Consider the following 26,075-nt stretch of genomic DNA (forward strand, 5'->3'; position numbering starts at 1 on the left):
TATTATTTCTTACAACTACAGGTGAGTCTACAGTTATCTCAAAATTAAAAGTTTAATTTTAAAAAGAAGTTGTGTTTGTCAGTAAATGGTAAATATAAATTCAATGAAATGAGAATGACACTTGTATAGATGTTTACTCTCCTTCCTTTGGTGTTTCTCTGTAAGGTTTGCGAGGAGCAATAGCCTTTGCCTTAGCTATTCGGAACACAGAATCTCAGCCGAAGCAAATGATGTTTACCACCACGCTGCTCCTCGTGTTCTTCACAGTCTGGATATTCGGAGGAGGAACAACTCCCATGCTGACTTGGCTTCAGATCAGGTGGGTGACGCTGCTTAACAAAGGAAATGACTATGAGGTATGATTGTGCTGTTCCGTTTCAGATGTTGCTGACTGGCCAAGAGTACAGTGGCCTGTGTGTGCATTTACTTTCCCTGGGGTCAAGTCAACCTTCAATGACAAGGTGAAACAATATGACTGATCACCAACAGAACTGACTTTACCAAGAGTTCTAGAAATCTCAGGATGATGTCTGTTCACAGTCTACCGTCCCTAGAAGTGACTGTCTTTATCTATGAGTTCTTCCATTCAACCAGATTTATTGAATACGATGTGATATGCTGTGGAGTTGACAAAAATGAGTAAGACACCAGTCTTGTCTTCAAGATACTTATGATAAAATGCAATTTATACAGAAAAGGCTGTGATACGAAGGAAAAAGTGTTTTGTTTTTAATTCCTATAGCACTTAGGATAGAACTGAGGACACAGGAAATGCTCAAGTGTGTTTGATTATTCAGCCATATGTTTAGCCAGAGGGATGCTATAAACACAGATTAGACAACTTCTCAAAGGAAAATGGGGTCAAGGCTTCAGTCAGGGGCCGTTCAATAAGCAGTGCTTGGAAGATGATTGCTATGAACCCGAAAGATGCAGGTAGTAGACGATATGATGAAAAATGAATAGCTTGTGGCAACTGCGTAAAGGGACAAATCTGTTGTAAAATGCTCTTGTCTTTATTTAAGTGTTTCTTTGACCTGGATCCTCATTTTCACATGCCAGAATGTAACAGTGCTTTACGTAAATCACATTTTATTTCCCAAAGTCATACACCTTGATGATCCTGCAGCCCCTCCCTGGTCCCCCCTATTCTCTGTGAGGCAAATCCATACCCATCACATCCGACAGGATAAGATTCGTCTGACTGGGAAGGGGCTTCCAAGAAGATTATTTTCAGACCAAGGACTCTGTTATTCCAGCACCAGTGTAGTGCCTGGCACATAGAAGAATTGAATAAATAATTGGTACATGAAAAATTAGCTGGATATAATAAACACACATATATTTCTTTTGTTAAGCCTTTACTAACAGATTTCTACCCACTTGACAAATAGATGCAAGAGCAGGACTAACGAGTTTAGGATAAAAAGCTTATCTTTATTTTTTTTTATTTTTTTTTTTTTTTAAGTGGCTTACTATTTTATTTTCTACAATCTTTTTTTTTTTTTTTTTTATTCTTCCAATTTTATTTTATTTTTAAACTTTACATAATTGTATTAGTTTTGCCAAATATCAAAATGAATCCGCCACAGGTATACATGTGTTCCCCATCCCGAACCCTCCTCCCTCCTCCCTCCCCATATCATCCCTCTGGGCCGTCCCAGTGCACCAGCCCCAAGCATCTAGCATCATGCATCGAACCTGGACTGGTAACTCGTTTCCTACATGATATTTTACATGTTTCATTGCCATTCTCCCACATCTTCCCACCCTCTCCCTCTCCCACAGAGTCCATAAGACTGTTCTATACATCAGTGTCTCTTTTGCTGTCTCGTACACCGGGTTATTGTTACCATCTTTCTAAATTCCATATATATGCGTTAGTATAATGTATTTATGTTTTTCCTTCTGGCTTACTTCACTCTGTATAATAGGCTCCAGTTTCATCCACCTCATTAGAACCGATTCAAATGTATTCTTTTTAATGGCTGAGTAATACTCCATTGTGTATATGTACCACAGCTTTCTTATCCATTCATCTGCTGATGGACATCTAGGTTGCTTCCACGTCTTGGCTATTATAAACAGTGCTGCGATGAACATTGGGGTACACGTGTCTCTTTCCCTTCTGGTTTCCTCAGTGTGTATGCCCAGCAGTGGGGTTGCTGGATCATAAGGCAGTTCTATTTCCAGTTTTTTAAGGAATCTCCACACTGTTCTCCATAGTGGCTGTACTAGTTTGCATTCCCACCAACAGTGTAAGAGGGTTCCCTTTTCTCCACACCCTCTCCAGCATTTATTATTTGTAGACTTTTGGATCACAGCCATTCTGACTGGCGTGAAATGGTACCTCATAGTGGTTTTGATTTGCATTTCTCTGATAATGAGTGATGTTGAGCATCTTTTCATGTGTTTGTTAGCCATCTGTATGTCTTTTTTGGAGAAATGTCTATTTAGTTTTTTAAATTGGACCAAGTGGCTATGTGTAAGCCAAATTCAAGGGGAAAAGGGCCTTTTAAAGTATTGTGAATATTGCTAAACACTTAAAAGCGCTTTGACCAAAGGTCGAAATGGAGAGTGTTTTGAAATGCTTGTTGAACTATTTTCTAACCATGTAAATGTGACCTGCAATTTCTTTCACAGTGGTAGCTACTTGTAGGCTCCTCTGGATGAGCACAAATATTGCATTAAACACTATAGTGTCGGCTCCTCTGTAAACTGATAGTAAGATAATAGTGTGTTCAGGTTTCTGGAAAATAAATTCAGTAGGTGGATCCATGCATGGAAAAATTAGGACTTGGAAAGCAGAAGTTAGAGGATACCAATCCCCACAAGAGAAATATATTGAATGCTCTATCAGGTAAATTAGAATATTCAGAACATAAAGTGGTGCTGGCAACATTTTCTTTAAAGTAATTCAAATATAACTTACTTTCTATTATTGTGTTTCTTTACCCTGAAGGATTTGTCCCCAAAGCAATAACGTGTTTTACCCTAAAATATTTACCGAATTCTCCTATGCACGCGTGCGTGCTGAGTTCCTTCCGTTGTGTTCCACTCTTTGCAATGCTGTGGACTGTAGCCCACCAGGCTCCTCTGTCTGTGGGATTATCAGGCAAGAATACTGGGGTGGGTTGCCATGCCCTCCTCCAGGGGATCTTCTAGAACCCACATCTCTTACATCTCCGGCATTGACAGGCAGATTCTTTACCACTTTTTTGAAAGGCATCCATTGGCTTCAGATAGATGTCATAGCTTATGCAGTCTCTTAACAACTGGACCAGCAGGGAGAAGGTAATATTAAATGGGGCCTTAGCCGAGTTAGAAGGTTTATCAAGTTATAGTACAGTGCCTAATAGAGAAAGATAGTAACATTAACTGTAGCATCCACAGTAGGAGTCCTGGAGGTCATCTTAGCCCAGTGTGTTATGGCCTGCTGAGAGGCACAGTATGGAGTTGCCAGGTCATGGAAATGCCCCAGTGAGAACTAGCTCCAAATGGCCCACAAATTCAATGCCAGACCTATCCACCAGCCAGAAGGGAAGAAGAGTAAAAGTTAAAACCATAAGCTTTCAAACTCAAATGAACATCAGAACCACCTCGAGGGCTCATTAAACTCCAGATTGCTGGCCCCAGCCTCAGAGTTTCTGATCCAGTAGGTCTGGTTCAGGGCCTAAGAATTTGTATTTTAACCACACTCCAGGCAATGCTGATATGGCTGGTTCTGAGACTACATTTTGAGAACCACTGGTTTAGACTTATAACCCCACGTGGAAATGGGGCTACCTTGAGGAGAGAAATTCATTGTGCATTGATCAAGAAGGAAATAGAACATACTAGAATAAACATAAAATAATAAGACCATAAGTTAGTGTGTGTTCAGGCACAAGCACAACACACATTTGGTTTGACCGTGTAATAGCGGTACTATCGTATGCTCTACTTCCATCATGGTTTATAATGCTATCAAAGAAATCCTCAATTTCATTATAGCTTTTAAATATAGTTGTCCATCATTTACACTGTATGTAGGGAGACTTTGCTTGTTTACAGAGAAACATCTCATTAACCATCTTTGATGTCAGATGCTTTCCATGAAATGCCAGAATGTTAGCAAACTGGGGCTTCAATCAAATGACACATAAAGGGGAACCCAAAGGGCAGGTATGCAAACATGACATAGAATGAACTCAAACGTCCTCACTTGGCTATGATTTATTTATACACTTTGCCTTCCCTCTTATATATATTTTACATTCAACTTTTTTTCTTTTTAATTATTAGGTATGTACTTGAGGATTTTTTTTTTGTCCCTATAAATCTGTCATTCAGCTGCAAACTATCACAGTAAGATGCAGTTTTATGTAAGGTAAAAATTGGTAACATTAATATGAATTGCACTTTGATAGAAATAACTTGAAATGGCAATGACTTAAGCTTAGAGAAACTCTATGTAAAGAATGATCTTTACATATGAAACAAATTCTCCATTGGCTAAGTCTTATCATGGGACTTCCCCGGTAGCTCAGATGGTAAAGAATCTGCCTGCAATACAGGAGACCAGGGTTTGATTTCTGGGACAGGAAGATCCCCTGCAGAAGGATATGGCTACCCACTCCAGTATTCTTGCCTGGAGAGTTACACGGACAGAGTTTTATTAATAATAACAAAATACTTTTAATGCAGCATTTTAATGCATTTAACACAGAGACCTTTGCTTCTTAAAATTCTAGAGAAAAAGATTCCTCCAGTATTATTTTGGAGGTTTTCGTGTAAAAGCAAGCAGAATGGTCTCTTGATTAGAATCCAGGTCTCCTCCCTTCTGTTAAATACATTAATCCTGGTGCTTAGGAAAACTCAGCTCTCAGTAGCCAAGGACTAGCTCTGCTGTTAGCCAGGAAATAAGAGATCAAAGGTGTCAGGTTTTGCCCTACAAGGCCAGTAAACAGTATTATCCACCAAAGAATCACACATGTTTACAAAGAAAGTTCAGAGACCAACAGAGTAAAACTTTCTGGCAGTGAAACTCCAGTACTTTGGCCACCTCATGCGAAGAGTTGACTCATTGGAAAAGAGTCTGATGCTGGGAGGGATTGGGAGCAGGAGGAGAAGGGGACGACAGAGGATGAGATGGCTGGATGGCATCACTGACTCGATGGACATGAGTTTGAGTGAACTCCGGGAGTTGGTGATGGACAGGGAGGCCTGACGTGCTGCAATTCATGTGGTCACAAACAGTCGGACACGACTGAGCAACTGAACTGAACTGAACCCTACTTAGTTAAGAATAGGGTGTCACATGGAGTTAATGGAATGAGAGCCCATTTGTTGTTCAGTCGCTCAATCATGAATGACACCATGGACTGCAGCATGCCAGGCTTCCCTGTCCTTTACCATCTCCTGGAGCTTGCTCAATCTCACGTCCATTGAGTTGATGATGTAAGCAAACAATCTCATCCTCAGTCATCCCCTTCTCCTCTTGCCCTCGGTCCTTCTTAGCATCAGGATCTTTTCCAGTCAGTTGGCTCTTAGCATCAGGTGGCCAAAGTATTGGAGTTTCAGCTTCAGCATCAGTCCTTCTAGTGAATATTCAGGGTTGATTTCCTTTAGGACGGACTGGTTGGACCTCCTTGTAGTCCAAGGGACTCTCAAGAGTCTTCTCCAACACCACAGTTCAAAAGCATCAGTTCTTTGGTGCTCATCCTTCTTCATGGTCCAACTCTCATATCCATACATGACTACTGGAAAAACCATAGCTTTGACTATACAGACTTTGCTGGCAAAGTAATGTCTCCTTTTTAATATATTGTCTAGATTTGTCATAGCTTTTCTTTCAAAGAGGAAGCATCTTTTAATTTCATAGCCACAATCACCATCTGCAGTGATTTTGGAGCCCAAGAAAATAAAGTCTGTCACTGTTTCCATTGTTTCCCCATCTATTTGCCATGAGATGATGGGACCATACCACAGTGAAAACACTTCCTAGCTTCTCCCAGATAGGAATGCCAGATTCATCTCTTCAACACATCTCAGCCACAGTGCAGAAAGCCTAGTTTACCAGAGCAATTCAGAACTTGTATTCCAGACAGTATGAGAAAGTGCCCCCAGCAAGATGACTTATACAACTTCCAGATTTTAGCTTCCAATATCACAAAGAATAATAGTTGACTTTTATTGACAATTTATTCTGTGCCAGATATTAGAAAATAAAGTGCAAGATAAAGCACAAAACCTCGCTGCAACTCTGCCTCTAATCTGTGAAATGGAGATGATGGTAGTAGCTTCCTCCTAGAGTGGGTGAGGCCTGACGAAGTGGCACAGTCGCATTGTCTGGCTGCAGAGTCAGACTCCAAGGCCAGGCAGCCCGAGCCCAGGGCCTGCACTCCCAACTAGTTCCTTCTTCTGCCACTGAAAATGCTATGCTATGCTAAGTCACTTCAGTTGTGTCCGACTCTGTGTGACCCCAGAGATGGCAGCACACCAGGCTCCCCCATCCCTGGGATTCTCCAGTCAAGAACACTGGAGTGGGTTGCTATTTCCTTCTCCAATGCATGAAAGTGAAAAGAGAAAGTGAAGTCACTCAGTCGTGTCCAACTCCTAGCGACCTCATAGACTGCAGCCTACCAGGCTCCTCCATCCATGGGATTTTCCAGGCAAGTGTACTGGAGTGGGGTGCCATTGCCTTCTCCGGCCACTGCAAATAAATGAGCTTAATCCTGATGCCAGCAATCTACCTTGATTAACAAATCCTCTGGGGAAAAAGAGATGTACTTTTATAACCAAGACAGGCCAGTTAAAAACAAATACAGGGAATCTTCATCCATCATGAGTGATTGGGTTGACTTGCTCACTCAGCACAGAAATTCTTAGATACAAATTTTCTCCTTGACCTAGAAAAGTTAAAGGTAAATAAGGCCAGCCCTGGTCTCAGGTAGCCAAGGAGGGAAGTTTGTCTACCTCAGTTGTAGAAATTTGAAATTAGAGGCATTTGTTACCCTCAGGCTCATTTCCCAACCCTATTTGGGATTCCATCAGCCCTCCATCAGCCTCTTTCACAGATCAGACAAAAAAATTGCACATCCTGCTCTGTGTCCATTGCAGAATGAAAAACTTTTAGGTAATACAGTGTCTCCGCTAGCATTATTTTAGTTAAGTCTTTAAATTGTATTTGGGGTTTATGTCCTCTTCTATTTTATGTCATCCTAGAATGATTTTTTCATCAAATGTCCCCACTGACTACAAAGTTTTTAATATCAGTCACCATAGGAATGCATACAGAGGTAAAGAGAGAACTGTCTTTAGTAATATTTTTTAATCTTAAACAATAATGAAGTTAAATATACCTGCTTACATACTGATTTCCCTTATTGCTGAGGTGAGGAAATGACAATCTAATGTAATAGAAGATCAGATCAGATCAGATCAGTCGCTCAGTTGTGTCCGACTCTTTGTGACCCCATGAATTGCAGCACGTCAGGCCTCCCTGTCCATCACCAACTCCCGGAGTTCACTCAGACTCACGTCCATCGAGTCAGTGATGCCATCCAGCCATCTCATCCTCTGTCATCCCCTTCTCCTCTTGCCTCCAATCCCTCCCAGCATCAGAGTCTTTTCCAGTGAGTCAACTCTTCCCATGAGGTGGCCAAAGTACTGGAGTTTCAGCTTTAGCATCATTCCTTCCAAAGAAATCCCAGGGCTGATCTCCTTCAGAATCGACTGGTTGGATCTCCTTGCAGTCCAAGGGACTCTCAAGGGTCTTCTCCAACACCATAGTTCAAAAGTATTAATTCTTCGGTGTTCAGCCTTCTTCACAGTCCAACTCTCACATCCATACATATAATCAAATTCCCTTCATATCCAGCTGGGTTCTGCTTGGTTTTCTTTTTGGCATCCAGAGTCTTATGCATGTTTAACAATTTATTTCACTGGTGAGTTAACATAGTAATTAAGCTCACACACTGTGAGGCAGACAATGTGGGTTCTAATCTTGCCTCCCTCTCCTACTAGCTGTGGGACCTTGAGCAATAATTTAACCTCTTTATGCTTCAGTTTTCTTATTTGTAAGCTTGAAACAATAATAACTTCCTACCTCTTTAGATTTTTATGTGGATTAAGTATTGCATGTGTAAATTTAAGGCACACAGTAAGTGCTCAATAAATGTTGTGCTGTAGTTATTTAGTCGCTAGGTCGTGTCTAACTCTCTTGTGACACCATGGACGATAGCCCAGCAGGCTTCTCTGTCCATGGGATTTTCCAGGCAAGAATATTGGAGTGGGTTGCCATTTCTTTCTCCAGGGTTTCTTCCCAGTCCAGGGATCGAACTCGAGTCTCCTGCATTGGCAGGTGGATTCTTCACCACTGAGCCACCAGGGAAGACCAAATGTTGCTGCAACACTACCCAAATCACCACCTATGAGCCTTGCTTATCTAAACATCCTTTTTCTGCCTATGGCATGTGTGTATATATATATATGTATATATACACACACACACACACGCACACATACACATATACACACGTATATATACACATATATGTGTATATATATGTGTATACGTATACACATATATATATACACATATACACACACACATGCATACATACACATAAAGAGTTATTAATTAATTGTATTTATGAAAGCATGGCTTACATGGGAAATAGAAATAGTCTCTAGGGAGTTTATTTCATTTTATGTAGTGACTAGATTCATCAATCTTACAGGCAGCTCCTATTTCTGCATTCAAAATAATGAACCTCTTAAAGAAAAATGCTCACAAAAAGCGTAATATTTATCCAACAACTCAGAAAGATTCTTTCTGGAACATGCTTCTGTTTGCTTCTAAGTAAAATAATCTTTGTCTCAGATCTCTTCAGAGATTTAATTTGCACCATTTCATTGATATATATTAATTTATTATTTTGCATTGATTTTGTACCAATTTGTACATTTTGTATCAGTTTGTATTAATTGACAAGTCTGAGAAATACCCTCTGTCTTGTAACATGGAAAATGAGTTTACTCCTATGAATGTAAACTTATACTCAATATTCCCCACCTCTAACTCCCATTTAAAATTATGTTCTATTTTCTGTAGGCTTTTCTAAATATTGTTTCAGAACTCCAAATATTTATTGCTTAAATTAATTTAGTTTGATATATTTTATTAAAATTATTGGATGACTCTAGTAACCTGCTGTTAACCTAAATATATCCTGGGTTTTTAACAAGTGTGGAGAGCAGCTACTAGATTTACCTTCAGTGCCATCTGGGTTTTTTAATATGTTTCTTTCTGCATACTGAATCTTCCCAGTTCCAGAGATAATAGACTTTATCCTCACATCTGCCAGCTATCCTCCACTAGGCATGCGCTTATCTTCTTCAACATGCTCTTGAGAACATCAGTATCAATAAGCTTCACCCATTTGTGAGGTTTACCAAACAATGAACATTCTGCTCTATTGAAGGGTATTTATTAGCCTGCTATCATAAAATGTGATCAAATATAGGTGCCTTACTTTAAGTAATAAATGTGTCGTTGTTACTGTTGTTCAGTGGCTGAGTTGTGTCCATCTCTTTGCAACCCCGTGGACTGCAACATGCTAGGCTTCCCTGTCCTTCACCATCTCCCAGATCTTGCTTAAACTCATGTCTATTGAGTGATGCCATCCAAATACCTCATCCTCTGTCATCCCCTTCCCCTCCTGCCTTCAATCTTTCCTGGCATCAGGATCTTTTCCAATGAGTCAGCTCTTTGCATCAGGTGGCAAAGTATTGACACTTCAGCTTCAGCACCAGCCCTTCTAATGAATATTCACGATTGATTTCCTTTAGGATTGACTGGTTTGAACTCTTTGCAGTCAAAGGGACTCTCAAGAGTCTTCTCCAGCACCACAGTCTGAAAGTATCAATTCTTCAGTGCTCAACCTTCTTTATGGTCCAACTCTCACATCCATACATGACTACCAGAAAAACTATAGCTTTGACTATATAGATCATTATTGGCAAAGTGATGTATCTTTACTTTAGATAATACGTGAAGTCTGAAAAGAATATTTTAAATACAATAGATGGAACTTGTGACCCAAAAGGCTATAGAGGGGATTCCAGTTTGGGTCAAGACGGAGTAACCATGCTTAATCCCTTCTGTATCTTTCTCTGAATGCAATTAAAATCTCTAGACAGAATGCCTGTAGCTGTTATCTAAGGACTTTTAAGAGTAAATGATGGATTGGGGAAGGAAACAAATTCAGAGTACTATTAAACCAGTGGTGAATTTCCCTTTTTTTTTTCCCCTCTATGGCTTCTCAACCTGAACTCAAAGCAGTTTAAAGGTCAGAATTGCACAATAAGGAAGAGAGTAAGAACCGCAACAGAAGTGATCTGTTTGGGCATAAGGAACAGGACAGGGGACTGTCATGGGTTAGAGGAGTGGGGAATTCCCTGGATTTGTTGTTATTGCTTACTTCATTGTCATTTCAATACCAGGCAGAGCTGAGGCAGCAGCGGTAATGATGGCAGCAGCGCCGGTTGGATGGACCCCAAATTCCCAGTCAGGGGAACTAAGATCCTGAGGCCTCACCTGAGGCCGCAGGAAGAATTCCCATGGCATTATTTTCTCTCTTAATCTTATCACTGGTTGACCTTGAAAACAGGCCCAATATTGCAGAAAAGTCATGGGAAAACACGTAGAAGCACAGGGAAACAAAAACCCTGGGCTTTAGGAAGCCAGAAAATGTGGGGGAAATTGTGGTGTGGAGGGAGCACAGGAAAGTTAAAACTGTGTATAAACTTTTGGGCTCACCTCCAAGCTGCATAAGCATATATCTGACCCTAAACATCACACCAAAGCATTTGAGAAATGAACTGCAAGAGAGAGCATCACTCAGGTCCCATATATACACTGCACAGCTCACATGAAGGGCATGTATGGATCTTAGATCAAAATGTAAACTATAAAACTTCTAGAAGAAAACATAAGAGACAAATCTTCATGGCCTTAAATTAGGCAAAGGAGTCTTAAATGTTATACCAAAAGCATCACATACAAAATAAAAAAAGTGATAAATAGGACTTCATCAAAATGAATCTCTTTTGCTTTGCAAAAGACGCTGTTAAGAGCATAAAAATGCAAACTACACACTCAGACTCTGAGAGAATGCATTGCTGATGGGAATACAAAAGAGTGTGGCCAATCTGTAGATCACTTTAGCAGTTTCTTATAAAGTTAAACATACAGTGATTATAGGAGTCAGCATTCCCTCTTCTAGACATTTAGCCTAGAGAGTAAAGTGGGGATAACAGAATCTGTCTCTGAAGATTAAACATGTGAACATTAAGTAAAAAAATACATGTTAAAATCCTTTGAGCAGAACTGAGGACTCATTAGTAACTATTTTATTCACAGCTTTTATTAGAAATGTCAGATAAAGTTTAATAGTGTTTTCAGCATATATTCAGATAATCACATCATTTTTTTTCATCTGGTTTATTGATGTATGAGGTATATTGATTGCTATCTTGATATTGAATTATATTTACAATATCAGGATAGTTATTTTTTTCCCCACAGTTCTGCTATCTATAATAATAGCCGAGGTTAGTCTATAATTTTCTTTTTTTTTTTTTTTTGGAAGGAGAGGGGGCTCTCTTTATTTAAAGTTTAAATAGTGTTAAGGATGTGCTATATTCATAGCATGAGCTAAAGACTTCTATTTTTTCATGGTATTAAATGAAAGCATAGAGTAGAAATGATCAGGTTTTTAAAGAGAAGTTAGGAGTCAGCTGTAAAACCATCTGGCTCCTGGAGTCCTTTTAATAGTAGGTCTTTAATCACCTTTCTGGATGTGAGAGTTGGACTGTGAAGAAAGCTGAGCACCGAAGGATTGATGCTTTTGAACTGTGGTGTTGGAGAAGACTCTTGAGAGTCCCTTGGACTACAAGGAGATCCAACCAGTCCATTCTAAAGGAGATCAGCCCTGGGTGTTCATTGGAAGGACTGATGATGAAGCTGAAACTCCAATACTTTGGCCACCTCATGTGAAGAGTTGACTCATTGGAAAAGACCCTGATGCTGGGAGGGATTGGGGGCAGGAGGAGAAGGGGACGATAGAGGATGAGATGGCTGGATGGCATCACCGACTTGATGGACATGAGTTTGAGTGAACTCCAGGAGTTGGTGATGGACAGGGAGGCCTGGCGTGCTGTGATTCATGGGGTCGCAAAGAATCCGACACGACTGAGCAACTGAACTGAACTGAATCATCTTTCCAGTGTCTCCTATGGTAATTGCTGTATTCAGATGTAAGATTGTGATTTTTTTTTTTTAGCTCAAAAGTGGTCAAGGATTGGCAATTTCATATGGTTAAATGTAGTAGTAAAATGGATATCCATATGACCTTTACCTAGTTTTATCCACTGTTAATAATATGCCCATTTTGCTTTCTTGCTTTTATAAATACATATATCACATATATTAAATGTGTTTTTATTTGCTTTTTTTTATTTTTCACTGAATCATTTAAATGTAAAAACAGACATCATACACTTCTAATCTAAGTACAGGAGAATGAGTCTTTGAAAAACAAGGACATTCTATTAGATTACTAAAATACCATCACTGTATCTAAAAATATTAAAAACAATAATGTTATCAGTATACACTCAAATTTTCCCAGTTATTGCAAAAAAAATATCATGTGTAGATGTTTTTTAATTACATGATCTGATAGAGGTTATATATTGTATTTGGTCAGTTTTCTTTTAGTCTCTTTAAATCAGTTTCTCTGCTTGTTTTTTCCCCCATGGCATTGATTTTTAGGGAAAAAAAAAAGGTCAGTTGTTTCACACACTATTTCACATTCTGGACTTGTTTGTTTCCTTCTAGATCAATTAATATGTTCTTTTCTCTGCTATATTTCCTGTAAACTAGAAATTAGGTCAAGGCTTGAAATTCAGGTTGAACCTTTTTGGCGAGAATTTCCACTGGCAAATGAACAAGTCTTTCACTCATTAGGGGTATGTTTCAGGTACACCTGTTGGTCTGTATTATTTGACATGGTATCTGGTAACCCCTTGTGGACGTGGTTAGTCCCAAACTGAGATATACTATCCTGGGTAGTAAACTGTGTCCTCTCAAAATTCATATATTGAAGCTCTAACACCCAGTATTACTGTAGTTGGAGACAGGGTTTTTAGAAGGTAATGAAGGTTAAGTGGGATCATGAGAGTAGGGTTCTAGCTGATAGGAGTGGTGAACTTATAAAAAGAGAGATGGATTGCTGTCTCTCTGCACATGTGCTCCAAGGAACACAGTGAGGACATAGGGAGAAGGTGCTGTCTGCAAACCAAGACGTAAGCCCTCACCAGAGCCTAACCATTCTGGCAACCTGATCATAGACTGCCAAAACTGTGAGAAAATAAATGTCTGTTGTTTAAGCCAAAAAGAATATTCATTGGTAATGCTATATACTTAATAATGTGTATTTCCCCCAAAATTAATAATGTACATTTCATATCAATAGGCACATAAAGTCAACTTGTCCCACTACTGGTGATGCTGAGTTTGTTCATATGGTTATAGCAGTAACTTCCATTGTAAAAGTATAGTTTTAACTCTGTAATTAGTTTTTAACCTATGGGGCAACACTTGAGAACTGTGTGAATCTCCTGTTTCCAACATTCTTTTAGCCATTGTTTTTGCATCCATCAATGATCTCTGTCTGATTCAGTGATTCATTTGAGATGACTGTTTTGATTTCCTTTGCAAGGTGATTTTTTGTGAGTTTCCTAGTTTACCAAATGATCACAATTTTGATTACCTTTTTTATTAGTAATATTTATTTCTAATACATTGAATTATAAGAATGTTTTACCAGTAACAATTCTACTTTTAAAATATAAGATTTTTTATAATCAAATATGTGACTGATTTGGGTGTATATTCCATGGACACACACCAAAAAAAGTATTTTTGCTCTTTTTAGGGAAAAAGTTTTGTACATATGTATTGAATTTCTTGATGATGTTACTCAAATTCCCTACATCCTTATCTATATTTTCACTAGATATAGGGTTCTGAAAGAGATACATTAAATTCCCCAGTAGAATTTTTTGTAATCAAAGTCTTACATTCTAATTTTATATAGTCTTTCATGAATCAGTATTTTTTATGTGTTGTGTGTAGTATACCACTTTATGATAGGGACTCTTCAAATTGCCTGGTATGTCTTTCTCATCCCAGAAATGAAGCTTAAATTGGTTGTATCCTTCTTATACGTTCATTCCCCTCTTCTATTCTCTAGTTATCATAATGTGACATCCTAAAATAAAGAGTGAAAGCAACACAGAAAACTCATTTTCGTTAGTACTAGACAGTGGGAACGCCTTCCTTCCTCCATTTCATTTTGGTTATAAACAAGCAGTGAGCTAGTAGATTTCAGTGTTTTGATCAACATCATTTCATTCCCTGAAGTCCTTAACTTCTCTTTAGAAAATAAAGTCTAATTTTTAATCTATTATCATCTTTTACCTGTTAGTATGCATTTTAAACCTTAATGAAATGGTTTAAGAAAAATTACTGCATAAAATCCGAAGAGTTGCAATAGAACTCCCATTTTGCATTTACCCTAAAGATCAATTGCAGAGCCCAAATATGGGATTTTAACTGGAGTTTTTAAAAATAAGTGCTGAGTTCTATCACACAGAATCACTTCGAAGAAATTGGTTAAGACAGGAAATTGCCCATTAGAGGCAAAATGTGCTTTAATGCAGAGTTCATTGTACTCAGTACATGGAATGTTTGGAAGACTATTAGCACTTCTTTTCTTTTCTTTTTTTTAACGGGAAGCATGTTCCCCATGTCCCACTGCTAGATTTGCAGTGCAGAGTATAACTGACCAGTAATGAAGCAGTCCCCATGCTTGGAGATGAGGGTTGAAAGAATGTAACAATTGACTTCTCTGGGCATTGGCTGCTTATTTCTTATTTTCTGCAGGATTCAATGTGAACATCAAAGGTCACCACATGTCTCCTTGAGCTTCTTTGTCTCTCATTCTCCTTGGGCACAGCACCCACATATGAGCCCCACCAAGTAAACGATCATCTTTGTTTGGAAAGTTGCAGCTAAAATGCTGGTTCAGTTCTGGGGCCACCACAACCTGGATTTCCTCACCTGCTGGCCCTCGCGGGGCTGTGCCAGGAGAGTGCAGCTGCCTGCCTGCAGCCTTTGTCCATGTGGGTTGTGATTTATTCTGGTCTAGCCAGCAAAATAATCCCATTCTTTTCTTTTTATTATTTTACTGTCACCATGGATCTACTCATTATTATACAGCACTCTTATGTCAAAGAGATCCTCAAAGAAAGGGAGAAAATATAAATGTTTGAAACAGCAATCTTAATTCTATTTTTCATGAACCATTACCAGACATTTAAGCAAGTATTTAATTTTTATGAGTATAAACTAATACATGCTTATTATATAAAATTTTAAAAACTAAAAAATTATTAAAAAAAATAAAATTCACCTGAAGTCCTTTTATGCCAAGATAATTACTAACAATAGTACATTTCTCTATTAATCTATAGATGTATAGATTTATAGATCTATAGGTTTTTTGGTAATCAAATTTTTTTTACAAAACTCAGATCTGTTATTTTTTTACTTAAAAATATAGCATGATAGCTTTCCAATTTTATTAGCTATCCTGTGAAATTATGTTTTCAAGGACTGAATAACAAAATAATATGAATATGCCAAAATTATTTATTATTTATTAGAACATATGAACCTAGAATTATTTTAAACAATTATAAATGATGCTGTGATTATTTCATACATACATACACACATAAAACTTCTTATATCTCTGATTTTTTTTTTGGAATAAAAATGAAATTGAGGAGTCAGTGGTGGAATATTTTATAGAACTCAAAATATATTTTGCCAAATTGCTTTCTAGTAAGGTCAATGGCAACCCACTCCAGTACTCTTGCCTGGAAAATCCCACGGACAGAGGAGCCTGGTTGGCTGGAGTCCATGGGGTCGCTAGGAGTTGGACACGACTGAGCGACTTCCCTTTCACTTTTCACTTTCATGCATTGGAGAAGGCAATGGCAACCCACTCCAGTGTTCTTGCCTGAAGAATCCCAGGGACGGGGGAGCCTGGTGGGCTGCCATCCATGGGGTTCCTCAGAGTCGGACATGACTGAAGTGACTTAGCAGCAGCAGCAGCAGCAGCAAGGGCAGATGAATTTAAACAACAATGTAATCTATTCTTTCACTGGTGACTTTCCAACCTATTTCTTGTAGTCCAGGATTATTGCATGTTTTGAGGATGCCTAATCATTTTCTAAAATTTTGTCCTGATTTCAGAAGTTCATTTATTCTAGGTCTTCAAGAAGATGTTCCTTTTTCTTCACTCTGTAGAACATCTTGATAAGCTCTGTGCGAATTTTCTTGCCTCTGCTAGTTTTTGAATATGGAGAAAGCTTTCCAAACAGACTCAGTATTTGCCAAGAGACAGGTGTGTGGATTGCCCTGGTTCCCCTCAACACCCATCTGGCTGTTTGTCACCTTACCTTCTGGGAGTCATAGCAAGCAAATCAATCTGCAACAAATTTAACCAAAACTCTAGGATCAACCAAACACTCATCTTGAAGCTACGCCCTATGTGTGTAGAATTTTCTGTCATCCTCACTGCTCAGTCTTCAGGCCCTCTAAATGAATGCTACACACTCTACTGTCATCTCCCCACTTCCATCCTTGGGTACCACTTTACATATAGGACATTTATACTCCCAAAATGCAATGTGCCCTTGCAAATGCTGACCTCTGTCCCTCATCCTTTCATTCATTCATTCACATTCATTCAGTGAATATTTATTGAGTTTCTACTCTGTGCCAGCCACCAGATAAAGCACAGAAGAGACAACAGTCCCTGCCTTTGTGTAGCTGACACAACACTCCTAACTCCCACCTTCCACCCACCCTGTGACCTTTTGCTCTGGGTTTTCTGGTTGATACAAGATCTCTAAATTGGTGCAGGTAGTGGGGCTGAGGACAAAGTGTGTTTCAGCTGTCTTGCACACACAGGCCAGGATGCTGTATTCCATGAAGTGGGATATGGGTGGGGAAACGCCACTGGTTGCTCTTCATAAAATAGCTTATGATTATTGAAAGCTCCTAGGAGATTCTAATGCTAACCTGTCCATTATTTGAGGTTTTCAATGGGATTGGAGTTGTCTCCTCCTCTGGATCTTCAAAAGCATTTAAGTATGAAGTTAGGAGGGATACGTTAGGTACTGCTAACTTGAAACCATTTTCAACAGTCACACAAGGCATTTATAATCTTCCAGTTGTGCTATTTCTTTTTATCAAGGTAAATTTTGAGGCAGTTGTTTTTGGAGATTTTGTTGTTGTTGTTCTAGTGGTAAAGAACCCACCCACCGGCCAGTGCAGGAGACTTCAGAATCCGATTCAGTCCCTGGGTCAGAATGGTCCCTTGGGGAAGGGAACAGCTACCCACTCCAGTATTCTGGCCTGGAGAATCCCATGGACAGAGGAGCCTGGTGGGCTACAGTCCATGGGGTCACACAGAGTCAGACATGACTAAAGCAACTTAGCACAGCACAGCAACCGAACAAAAGAAACACAAAACTACAGGAGCAAATTTTGTATGATGAATATAAATAGTATAGTTTGATACTTAATATTTCTGCCTTCAATCCTTCAACAGAAACATTTGGCTGTGATTTTTTTTTTCCATCACTGATCCAAATCTCAGTAGGACACCAAGGTGAAGTGAAAATCTGGCCTGTGTTTATATCTTATAATTAACTTCTTTTTGGATTGTTTGGTGTGTCCCATAACTTCTAATACATGCTATAAAAATATCAACATCTTAATTTTGTCTTCTGCCCTGTGTATTTGCGATGGTGGTGGGTGGAGGGGCTTAGCAGGGAATATGGAAGTAGTTTCAAGTATGTTGTTGTTGTCGTTCACTTGAAAAGTCACGTCTAACTCTTTGTGACCCCATAGACTGTAGCACCACAGGCTTCCCTGTCCTTCACCATCTCCCAGAGTTTGCTGAAACTCATGTCCATTGAGTCGGTGATGGCATCCAAACATCTCCTCTTCTGTCTTCCCCTTCTCCTCCTGCCTTCAATCTTCCCCAGCAAAAGGTTTTTTTCCAGTGAGCTGGCTCTTCACATCAGGTGACCAAAGGATTAAAACTTCAGTATCAGTTCTTCCAATGAATATTCAGGATTGATTTCCTTTAGGATTGACTGGTTGGATCTCCTTGCAGTCCAAGGGACTCTCAAGAGTCTTCTCCAGCACCACACTTCAAAAGCATCAATTCTTCAGGGCTCAGCCTTCTTTATGGTCCAACTCTCACATCCATACATGACTACTGGAAAAACCATAGCTTTGACTAGATGGATCTTTGTTGCAAAGTAATGTCTCTGATTTTTAATATGCTGTCTAGATTTTAATACACTGTGTCGATTTGTCATAGCTTTTCTTCCAAGGAGCAAGTGTCTTTTAATTTCATGGCTGCAGTCACCATTTTCAGTGATTTTGGAGCCCAAGAAAATTAAGTCTGTCACTGTTTCCATTATTTCCCCATCTATTTGCCATGAAGTGATGGGACCAGATGCCATGATCTTCATTTTCTGAATGTTGAGTTTTAAGCCAACTTTTTCACTCTCCTCTTTCACCTTCATCAAGAAGCTCTTTAGTTCCTCTTTGCTTTCTGCCATAATGGCAGTGTCATCTGCATATCTGAGGTTATTGTTATTTCTCCCGGCAATCTTGATTCCAGCTTATGCTTCATCCAGCTCAGCATTTGCAGTGGCCCCCATTATTCCATCAAACTGTTCTTAACTGTCATTTTTTTTTTTTTTTTGCACACACTTGGGGGCTTGTGGGAATTCCCCATCCAGGGATCAAACCCAAGCCCCTTTTGTGGGAGCATGGTTTCCTAATACTGGACCACCAGGGAATTCCCTGTTCTTACCGGTTTTGATGCTCTCCTACATATTGCTAAACCCAGTGGTCAAGTCTCACTTTTCAGTTTATTGAACCATCAATATTTAACTCAATCAATCCTCCTTCTTACTTGAAACCTCCTTCTTCACTTGGATTCTTGGACATACTCCTACTTTTCCTAATACTTCTGGACCACTACTCAGCTAGTCAGTTTTTGCTGCAGGGACAATAGACCAAATATATCAATGACCTGCAACCACGAAGATGCTTCTTGTTCAAGTTACACAACAGCTAGGAGTCACCTACAGGTCTGCCTGATGCTACTGGGTTCTACTTAGTTGCAGCTCAGCCCTGCTCAACTCCTCTTGGCTACAGGTTGGCTGGAGTTCTACCATCTGTTTTCTCATCCTTAGACCCAAGCTGATGGAGCAGCCTTATCTGGAACATGCTGTTCTCTCATGGCAGATGACAAGAGAAAGTCTCTAAAAGCTTCTACTTGGACATGGTGTGTATCATGTCTACTCACATTCCACTGGGCAAAGTAAATCTACAAGTCTCATTGACTACAGGAAAGGAATAACACAGATGAGGCTTGCCCCTCACCTTAAGCCCCTGAGATGTGCTTCAGAAAGACCATCAACAAGCTTGATAAGTGTCCCCAGACGACTGAGAGTTCCAGTGTCAAACCTGCAGCCTGGTTCATCTGAGAAATCTGAAGGGCCAGGAGCTGGCTGAAGCAGCCTGCAACAGAGTGAGATCCACGGTCTGGGAAGTTGATACATTTCCACCAAGAATACATCTAAGCAGTGTGTTTTCTATTGGTTGATAGTGTGGTGGAATAGACTTCTATTCAATAGACTCCATTCCATTGCATGGAGTTATCACAGACTTAGCCCTAGAATGTCAACTGGAGAGACCAGAGATTACAGCAGAAGAAAGTCATGGCTATATAGTTGGATGTTCAGGGGCTGGGGGAGAGGTGGATAGAATGCACAATTCATGTAGGAAACCACAGAAGCAGAGAGCTTTCTGGGTTTCCTGGAGAGCCCTCACAAATGCCAACAAAGGTCAGCTTTCAACATCCATCACAGCCAAAGAGAAGTGGTGCCAGCAAATGAAACCTTTCTTGCCTGGTTACTTCTCCTCCTTCTCCTGTCCCCTAACCTTGGAGAAGCTAGGATAGCAAGGGAATAGATTAGGAAACAGAAGGGGGATCAAAAGAAAGATGGACACTTCCAGCAAACCCGAGCTGGTGAAGGGAACTCACTTGGAATGAAATTCAGATTCTGATATTATTACATGCGACTGAACATAGTTAACATCTGAGACTATTTCTGTGATTACAGGTGACCAAAGGATTCTTTGTAAAATTATTTTATTTCGAATAGGAAATGTATATATAAGATACAAAATTTGAAAGGTACCAAAGGGTCAATAATGAAGTGAGTCTGCTCCGCTCTATTATACTGCGCACACATGTATTTTATTTGAGTAGAGTTGATTTACAATGTTGTGTTAATTTCTCATGTACAGCAATGCGGTTCATATATTTTTCATATTCTTTTCCATTATGGTTTCTCACAGGATATTGAATAGAGTTGCCTGTGCATTAACAGTAGCACCGTGTTATTTATTCAGTCTATATATCATAGTTTGCATCTGCTAATCCCAAACTCCTCTGTCACCATGCACCCATCCTCCCCACTTGGCAACCACAAGTCTCTTCTTTATGTCTGTGAGTCTGTTTCATAAATAAGTTCATCTGTGTCATATTTTAGATTCTGCATATTAGTGATATACGTGATATTTGTCTTTTTCCTTCTGATTTCAGTTAGTATAATCATCTCCAGGTCTACTCATGTTGCTGTTAATGGCTCTTTCCATTCTTTTCATGGCTGAGTAATATTCCACGGTGTATCTGTACCGCCTCTTCTTTATCCATTCATCTGTCAGTGGACATTTAGGCTGATTCCATGTCTTGGCTCTTGTGAGTAGTGCTGCTATGAACATAGACATGCATGTATGTTTTTGAATTACAGTTTTGTCAGGATATATGCCCAGGGATGAGATTGCTGGATCATATGGCAACTCGATTTTTAGTGTTTGAGGCACTTCATACTACTTTCCGTAGTGGCTGCACCAATTTACATTCCTGCCATCAGTGTAGGAGGGCTCCTTTTCCTCTACACCCTCTCCAGCATTTGTTATTTGTAGACTTTTTAATGATGGCCATTTTGACCAGAGTGAGGTCAAAATGGTTATTCGTTGTCATCTAGATCAAAGGACTATTTTTTAAACTATCTGGGAGTAATAAAAAGTTATAGAATCAGTTCCACAGAGGGAAGTGTTGAAGCAGAGATGTGTATATGCATAGTATATGTGTGTGTGTGTGTGTGTGTACGTGTGCACATGAACACATGTACACGTGTGTGTTGGGTGGAAGGGAGGGAGACCTGATGGAGGTGCTTTCTTTCTTGCTCCATAAGCCACATTCACTGCAAGGGCTCTTGGCCCCTGACTGGTTGCTTCCATCAGCCTGGGTTTTCTCTGTACTAAGAAGTTGCATCATGACTTTGAGGCGACTTCACAGACATCTTTGATTGTGAGACTCCAGGAGGCCAGAACCTTAGTTTACAGTTGGCTGCCCTTGCATTTGACCCTGTTTACGTAAAGGAAATCTAGGCATCTGGCCAATTCAGGACCAAAGAATTTTGCAGTGAGGGTGTTGATCTTCACTTCCTTTTTTCATTTATAAATGCAGTTGGGAGCTGATTTCAATGTGTTTTTAGGAAGTCAGTAAAAACATTTAGGCATAACTACCACTGTTTTATGAAATTTCATCTATTGTTTTGACCTTGCCTGGGCTTAAATACGGAAATAAAAGGCCTGGTATGGCTGTGGGGGAAGGGAGGGGCATTATATCATTACAGCACCTACTTCAGGTCAGGAAACTCCAAACTGACCATCCATTTCCTACTTTACTAAGCCAAGGAATGCAATCGAGTGTGTGACCAAGGGTAACATGATTCAGGTTAAGAACTGGGTCTATGGAATTTGTTTCCTGGCCGAGAGAACTCCAATTCAATTGCTGCTAGAGTTAAGTGGAAAATAAATACTTTTGCCTTCACTAGAACTATTGTTACTTTTAAAGACTTGTTGCGAACATAAGATCAAACTTAAACATGATAGCATGGATTCTCCTTATGGGAAACTAAGAGAGCCCTGGAAATAGAGCCTTCCACCCCCAGTTCTGCTTGTGCTCCATGACTGAGCTTGCATATCACACCTCAGTCCTTACACTTGAGAGAGAGACTGTTTCTCATTAACACTCAGCATTGGACAAATTAAAAATGCCCACTTAGACACAGGTTTGACTAACGTAGTCTTATCCTTATGTGCATTTATTTGTTTATCTAGTTCTTCATTTCTTAAGATGCCATCCTTCACAGAAGCACCTGGGGCTACAAGCAGCATACTAAAACAGTAATTTAAAAAGGTAGAACATTACAGAGCAGCAATTGAGAGAGCAGCAAAAGAGGTTACATCATAAAACACTATTATGCTTAAAACCTGAAAGCAGGATTCACCTCATCAGTATAGTAGGCACCCAGGCAAGCAGTTCTGGAGCCCTACAGTGGCTTTGAGAACTCATACATGGGAAGCACATGATGATAAAATTACTCCAAGTTTTACCTCAAAATGTAATTCTCCAACCCTCCCCACCTCTGCCCTACTCTGTTCACCTGTGGGTCGTCTGTTGCACACTGGGCTTCACGTGTCCGTTCAGCCGGAAAGAGTTACAGAGAATTCAAAAACCCCTTTCTTTCCCAGAGGCTGTAACCAGAGTCCTTAGTCATACTTTACACAGCTTAAATGGCAGTTGATGATGCTTAAGTACTGGAAACAATCAAAGGATCATAACCTCAGAGAACATTCTACCAACTGAAGTAGGAGAAAAACCTTGTCCTTCATCACCAGCTCCTGCCCCACCAGGCCCCACAAACCCACCCAGTTTCCTTATGCAACCCCGTGGGCCCTCTCACCCAGTCACACACCTAATCCAGCCTAGGATTAATAACTGGCCTCACCACTCCTGTTTCTCTTTCCCCTTTTAACAAAGTGTACTTGAAAGATGTGGCTTTTAAAAGTTAGGATTTGCTTGGGTAGCAAGCTGCTTACAAAAGCTGATCACTCTGTGACAGGTTGTTCAGTGAGTGAGAGCTTGGTGAGCATTCTGAACAGGGAAGCTGAGAGTGGATCCCCTCCATTATGTTGATCCAGGGGCATCAAGATGCTGTTCTCCAACACACTGAGTCCTTTCAGAACCCCCTCTGTAGGCTGTTTAACTTGTTTGTGTAAAGGATCCTGTATGTCCATTTTGGCTCATATAGTACTTAAAAGGCAGCATCCGCCGTGCGTGCCAGTGTCTGCCTCTACAGCCTGGCTCCCTTCCACCCTCCCACCCCTTCTCACTCGAGCAAGGCCGAACCCCTCAGGGTGCTCAATTCAGTAAATAGAATTCCCAAGAACAGCATCTTTATAGTTCTGGGCTGAGCTCTGTAAAATAACAACCCACAGAAGTTATGCCAGGCTTATTTTAAAGCCTCTTCTATATGAACGTATTTAAACAGTTTCAATTTTGCCAGCAAAGCTCCTCCGGAGGATGTACTATTCAAATGGTTTTCTACCACAAAGTCCTCTGAAATCATTCTGAAATTCCATATCAAAGAGAGAAAGCATCTCAATGTTCAGTAAAGACCCTGCCTTGGGAAGCAAAGGCTTGCTGAGGCCCTTGGTGAGCGCCGCCAGCTAGCTTCCTATGGCTTATTTCATGAAGAACTGCATGTACCCAATGGGGTGTGCCACCGCTCTGCCAACAATAAACAATAGGGCCATCTCCCAGAATTCAAACCACATTAGCATAGTGGCGATTAAACAAATCATTAGGATGCCTTAAAGGACCTTTGGATTTCCTACAGGAAACATTATGAAGTCACTGTGCTTTCAGAGCTCATAAAATCCTTAGGTGGGTCTCGCCCGCAGAGGAAAATGGCAAACCAGAGTCAAACACATTCTCCCCCAGCATCAGCCTGTGTTCCCCTTGTTTCCTGCACCATTCACCCCATCTTAACTGTCCCTTTCCTGCTGTAAAACACAGTTTGAAGGTGGCTTAAGTGAGCATGAAGACAAAAAACTTGCACTGGCTAATCGTGCTGCCCGGGGAAGCCCACAAAGTCAGGGGCAAACTGAATTTGGCACAGGCGTAACCTCTGAACTTCTGACCCCATAAAGCCATTGTGGGCAAAACCTAGACATGGGTGCCAGAGCTTTAGAAGAGCCACCTCTGCCCCTAGCATGACTGCTTCTGCTTTGTCCTCATGGCCACACCTGCCCCAAACTTCTCTTCACTTCAGAGCCAGGGCCCTGTGTTCTCTGCCCACCCTCTCCTTTCATTATCTGGTACTTTGGGTACTCTGGGTGGAGGGCAGAGAGGTAAGGCATAATCCCCAAAATTGGCCCCAAACTAGAGGTACAGTTTACACATGAAAGCCACATGACTCCACAAACTAGGGTGATGGCTGTTGTTCAGCTGCTAAGTCGTGTCCACTTGCGAGGTCCCTCCTCCAGCCTTTGCTCTAGAAACCCCTAGAGTTCAGGCTGCCCTTTTTGCCCTAATTCTTCTCCCTACTCTGGGCTTCCCAGGTGGCAACTAGTGGTAAAGAACCCAGCTGCCAATGCAGGAGATGTAAAAGACGTGGGTTCGATCCATGGGTCAGAAAGATCCCTGGAGAAGAGCATGGCAACCCACTCCAGTATTCTTTCCTGGAGAAACCCCTAGACAGAGGAGCCCGGTGGGCTGGAGTTGCAGAATCAGACATGACTGAGAAACTAACACTTTCACTTTCTTCCTACTCCACCTTCCACCTGATGCTGATTGTGGCGACTGCTCATCCACAAACCTTCCCTGGTTCCACGTAGAATTGACCCCTCACTTACCATATCTCCACTGGACTCTGAAGGTACACCAAGTTTAGCCAGAGGCAGTGCAAGGCTGTAGCTAGGAAGACAGGAGGCCGACAACCACGATACTAAACCTAGGTCTCTTTAGCTGTGTGACTTAAAGCAAGCCTTTCTGTGCCTCTGTTTTGTCAACTGCAAGAATGTGAACAATAGCACCTACTGTGCAGAGTTGTTGTGAAAAATTAACAAAATTAACAGAAGAGACTCTGAATAGTGTCTGGCATGTGATAAGTTCCTATAATTGTTGTATATGATTACTGCTGCCACTCCTGTTAGGCTATATGATTCCCCGGGGTATAGGCACTGCACATTTATCTTTATATCCCCACCTCCTTGAAGCTATGGGTAGCGCAGAGTGGACAACCATAGAAGTTTATGAAATACAAATTGAACAGCTGCATAAGGGACTGACCAACAAGTGAAAGGACCCAGGAAGGACAGACGGAGCAGCATCTTATTGCAGCAATAGCCCTGGGCCCAGAACCGGGATGCCTGAGTTCAGCTAATACGGCTTGACTTTGCTCAATCAAATGAGCCCCTGAGTCCTCCAGCAGTGGGACTCCTGGAAACAAATGATGGGGTGTGGCTCTGAAGACTGGGATCCACTCCCCACTCAGGGGTTCAAGATCCATTTGACTCTAACATTCCCTGCCTTGGTTTCTTCAACTGCCAAAGACAGGCATTGGACAGACCAAAGGGTCCCAACCCTGTGGGCCATTCTGGGCTAAGGGCTTATACACTAGAGTTCTTACAGTTTCCTGGGAGACAGTTCCACTGTTTGGTGTGAGGCTGAGGATCAGAGTCTTAAAAAAAAAAAAACTCCCCAGGTGTTTGCAAATCTCAGACACAGGTTTCTAAACAGCTAGACTAGATGACTTCTCATGCCAGAAGGCAGAGGTGGCTGCGGGCCATACCCTGGAATGTACTATAGCACCACACTCCTCCCTGGGCTTCTCTGGTGGCTCAGATGGCAAATAATCTACCTGTGATGCAGGAGACCCAGATTCAATCCCTGGGTCGGGAAGATCCCCTGGAGAAGGAAATGGCAACCCTCTCCAGTATTCTTCCC

General features: G+C 40.7%; 1 protein-coding gene across 2 annotated transcripts in view; it reads left to right on the forward strand.

Annotated features, from left to right (window-relative positions):
- SLC9A9 (solute carrier family 9 member A9) overlaps nt 1–26,075 on the forward strand; it is a 669,138-nt gene that overhangs the window by 447,914 nt on the left and 195,149 nt on the right. For both annotated transcript variants that reach the window (XM_061419306.1, XM_061419316.1), the window contains exon 12: nt 166–319. In XM_061419306.1, coding sequence (XP_061275290.1) covers nt 166–319 — 154 coding nt within the window. The remainder of the gene's footprint in view (nt 1–165; nt 320–26,075) is intronic.

The sequence above is a fragment of the Bos javanicus genome, chromosome 1 (assembly GCF_032452875.1).
Source record: "Bos javanicus breed banteng chromosome 1, ARS-OSU_banteng_1.0, whole genome shotgun sequence".
NCBI lineage: Eukaryota > Metazoa > Chordata > Mammalia > Artiodactyla > Bovidae > Bos > Bos javanicus.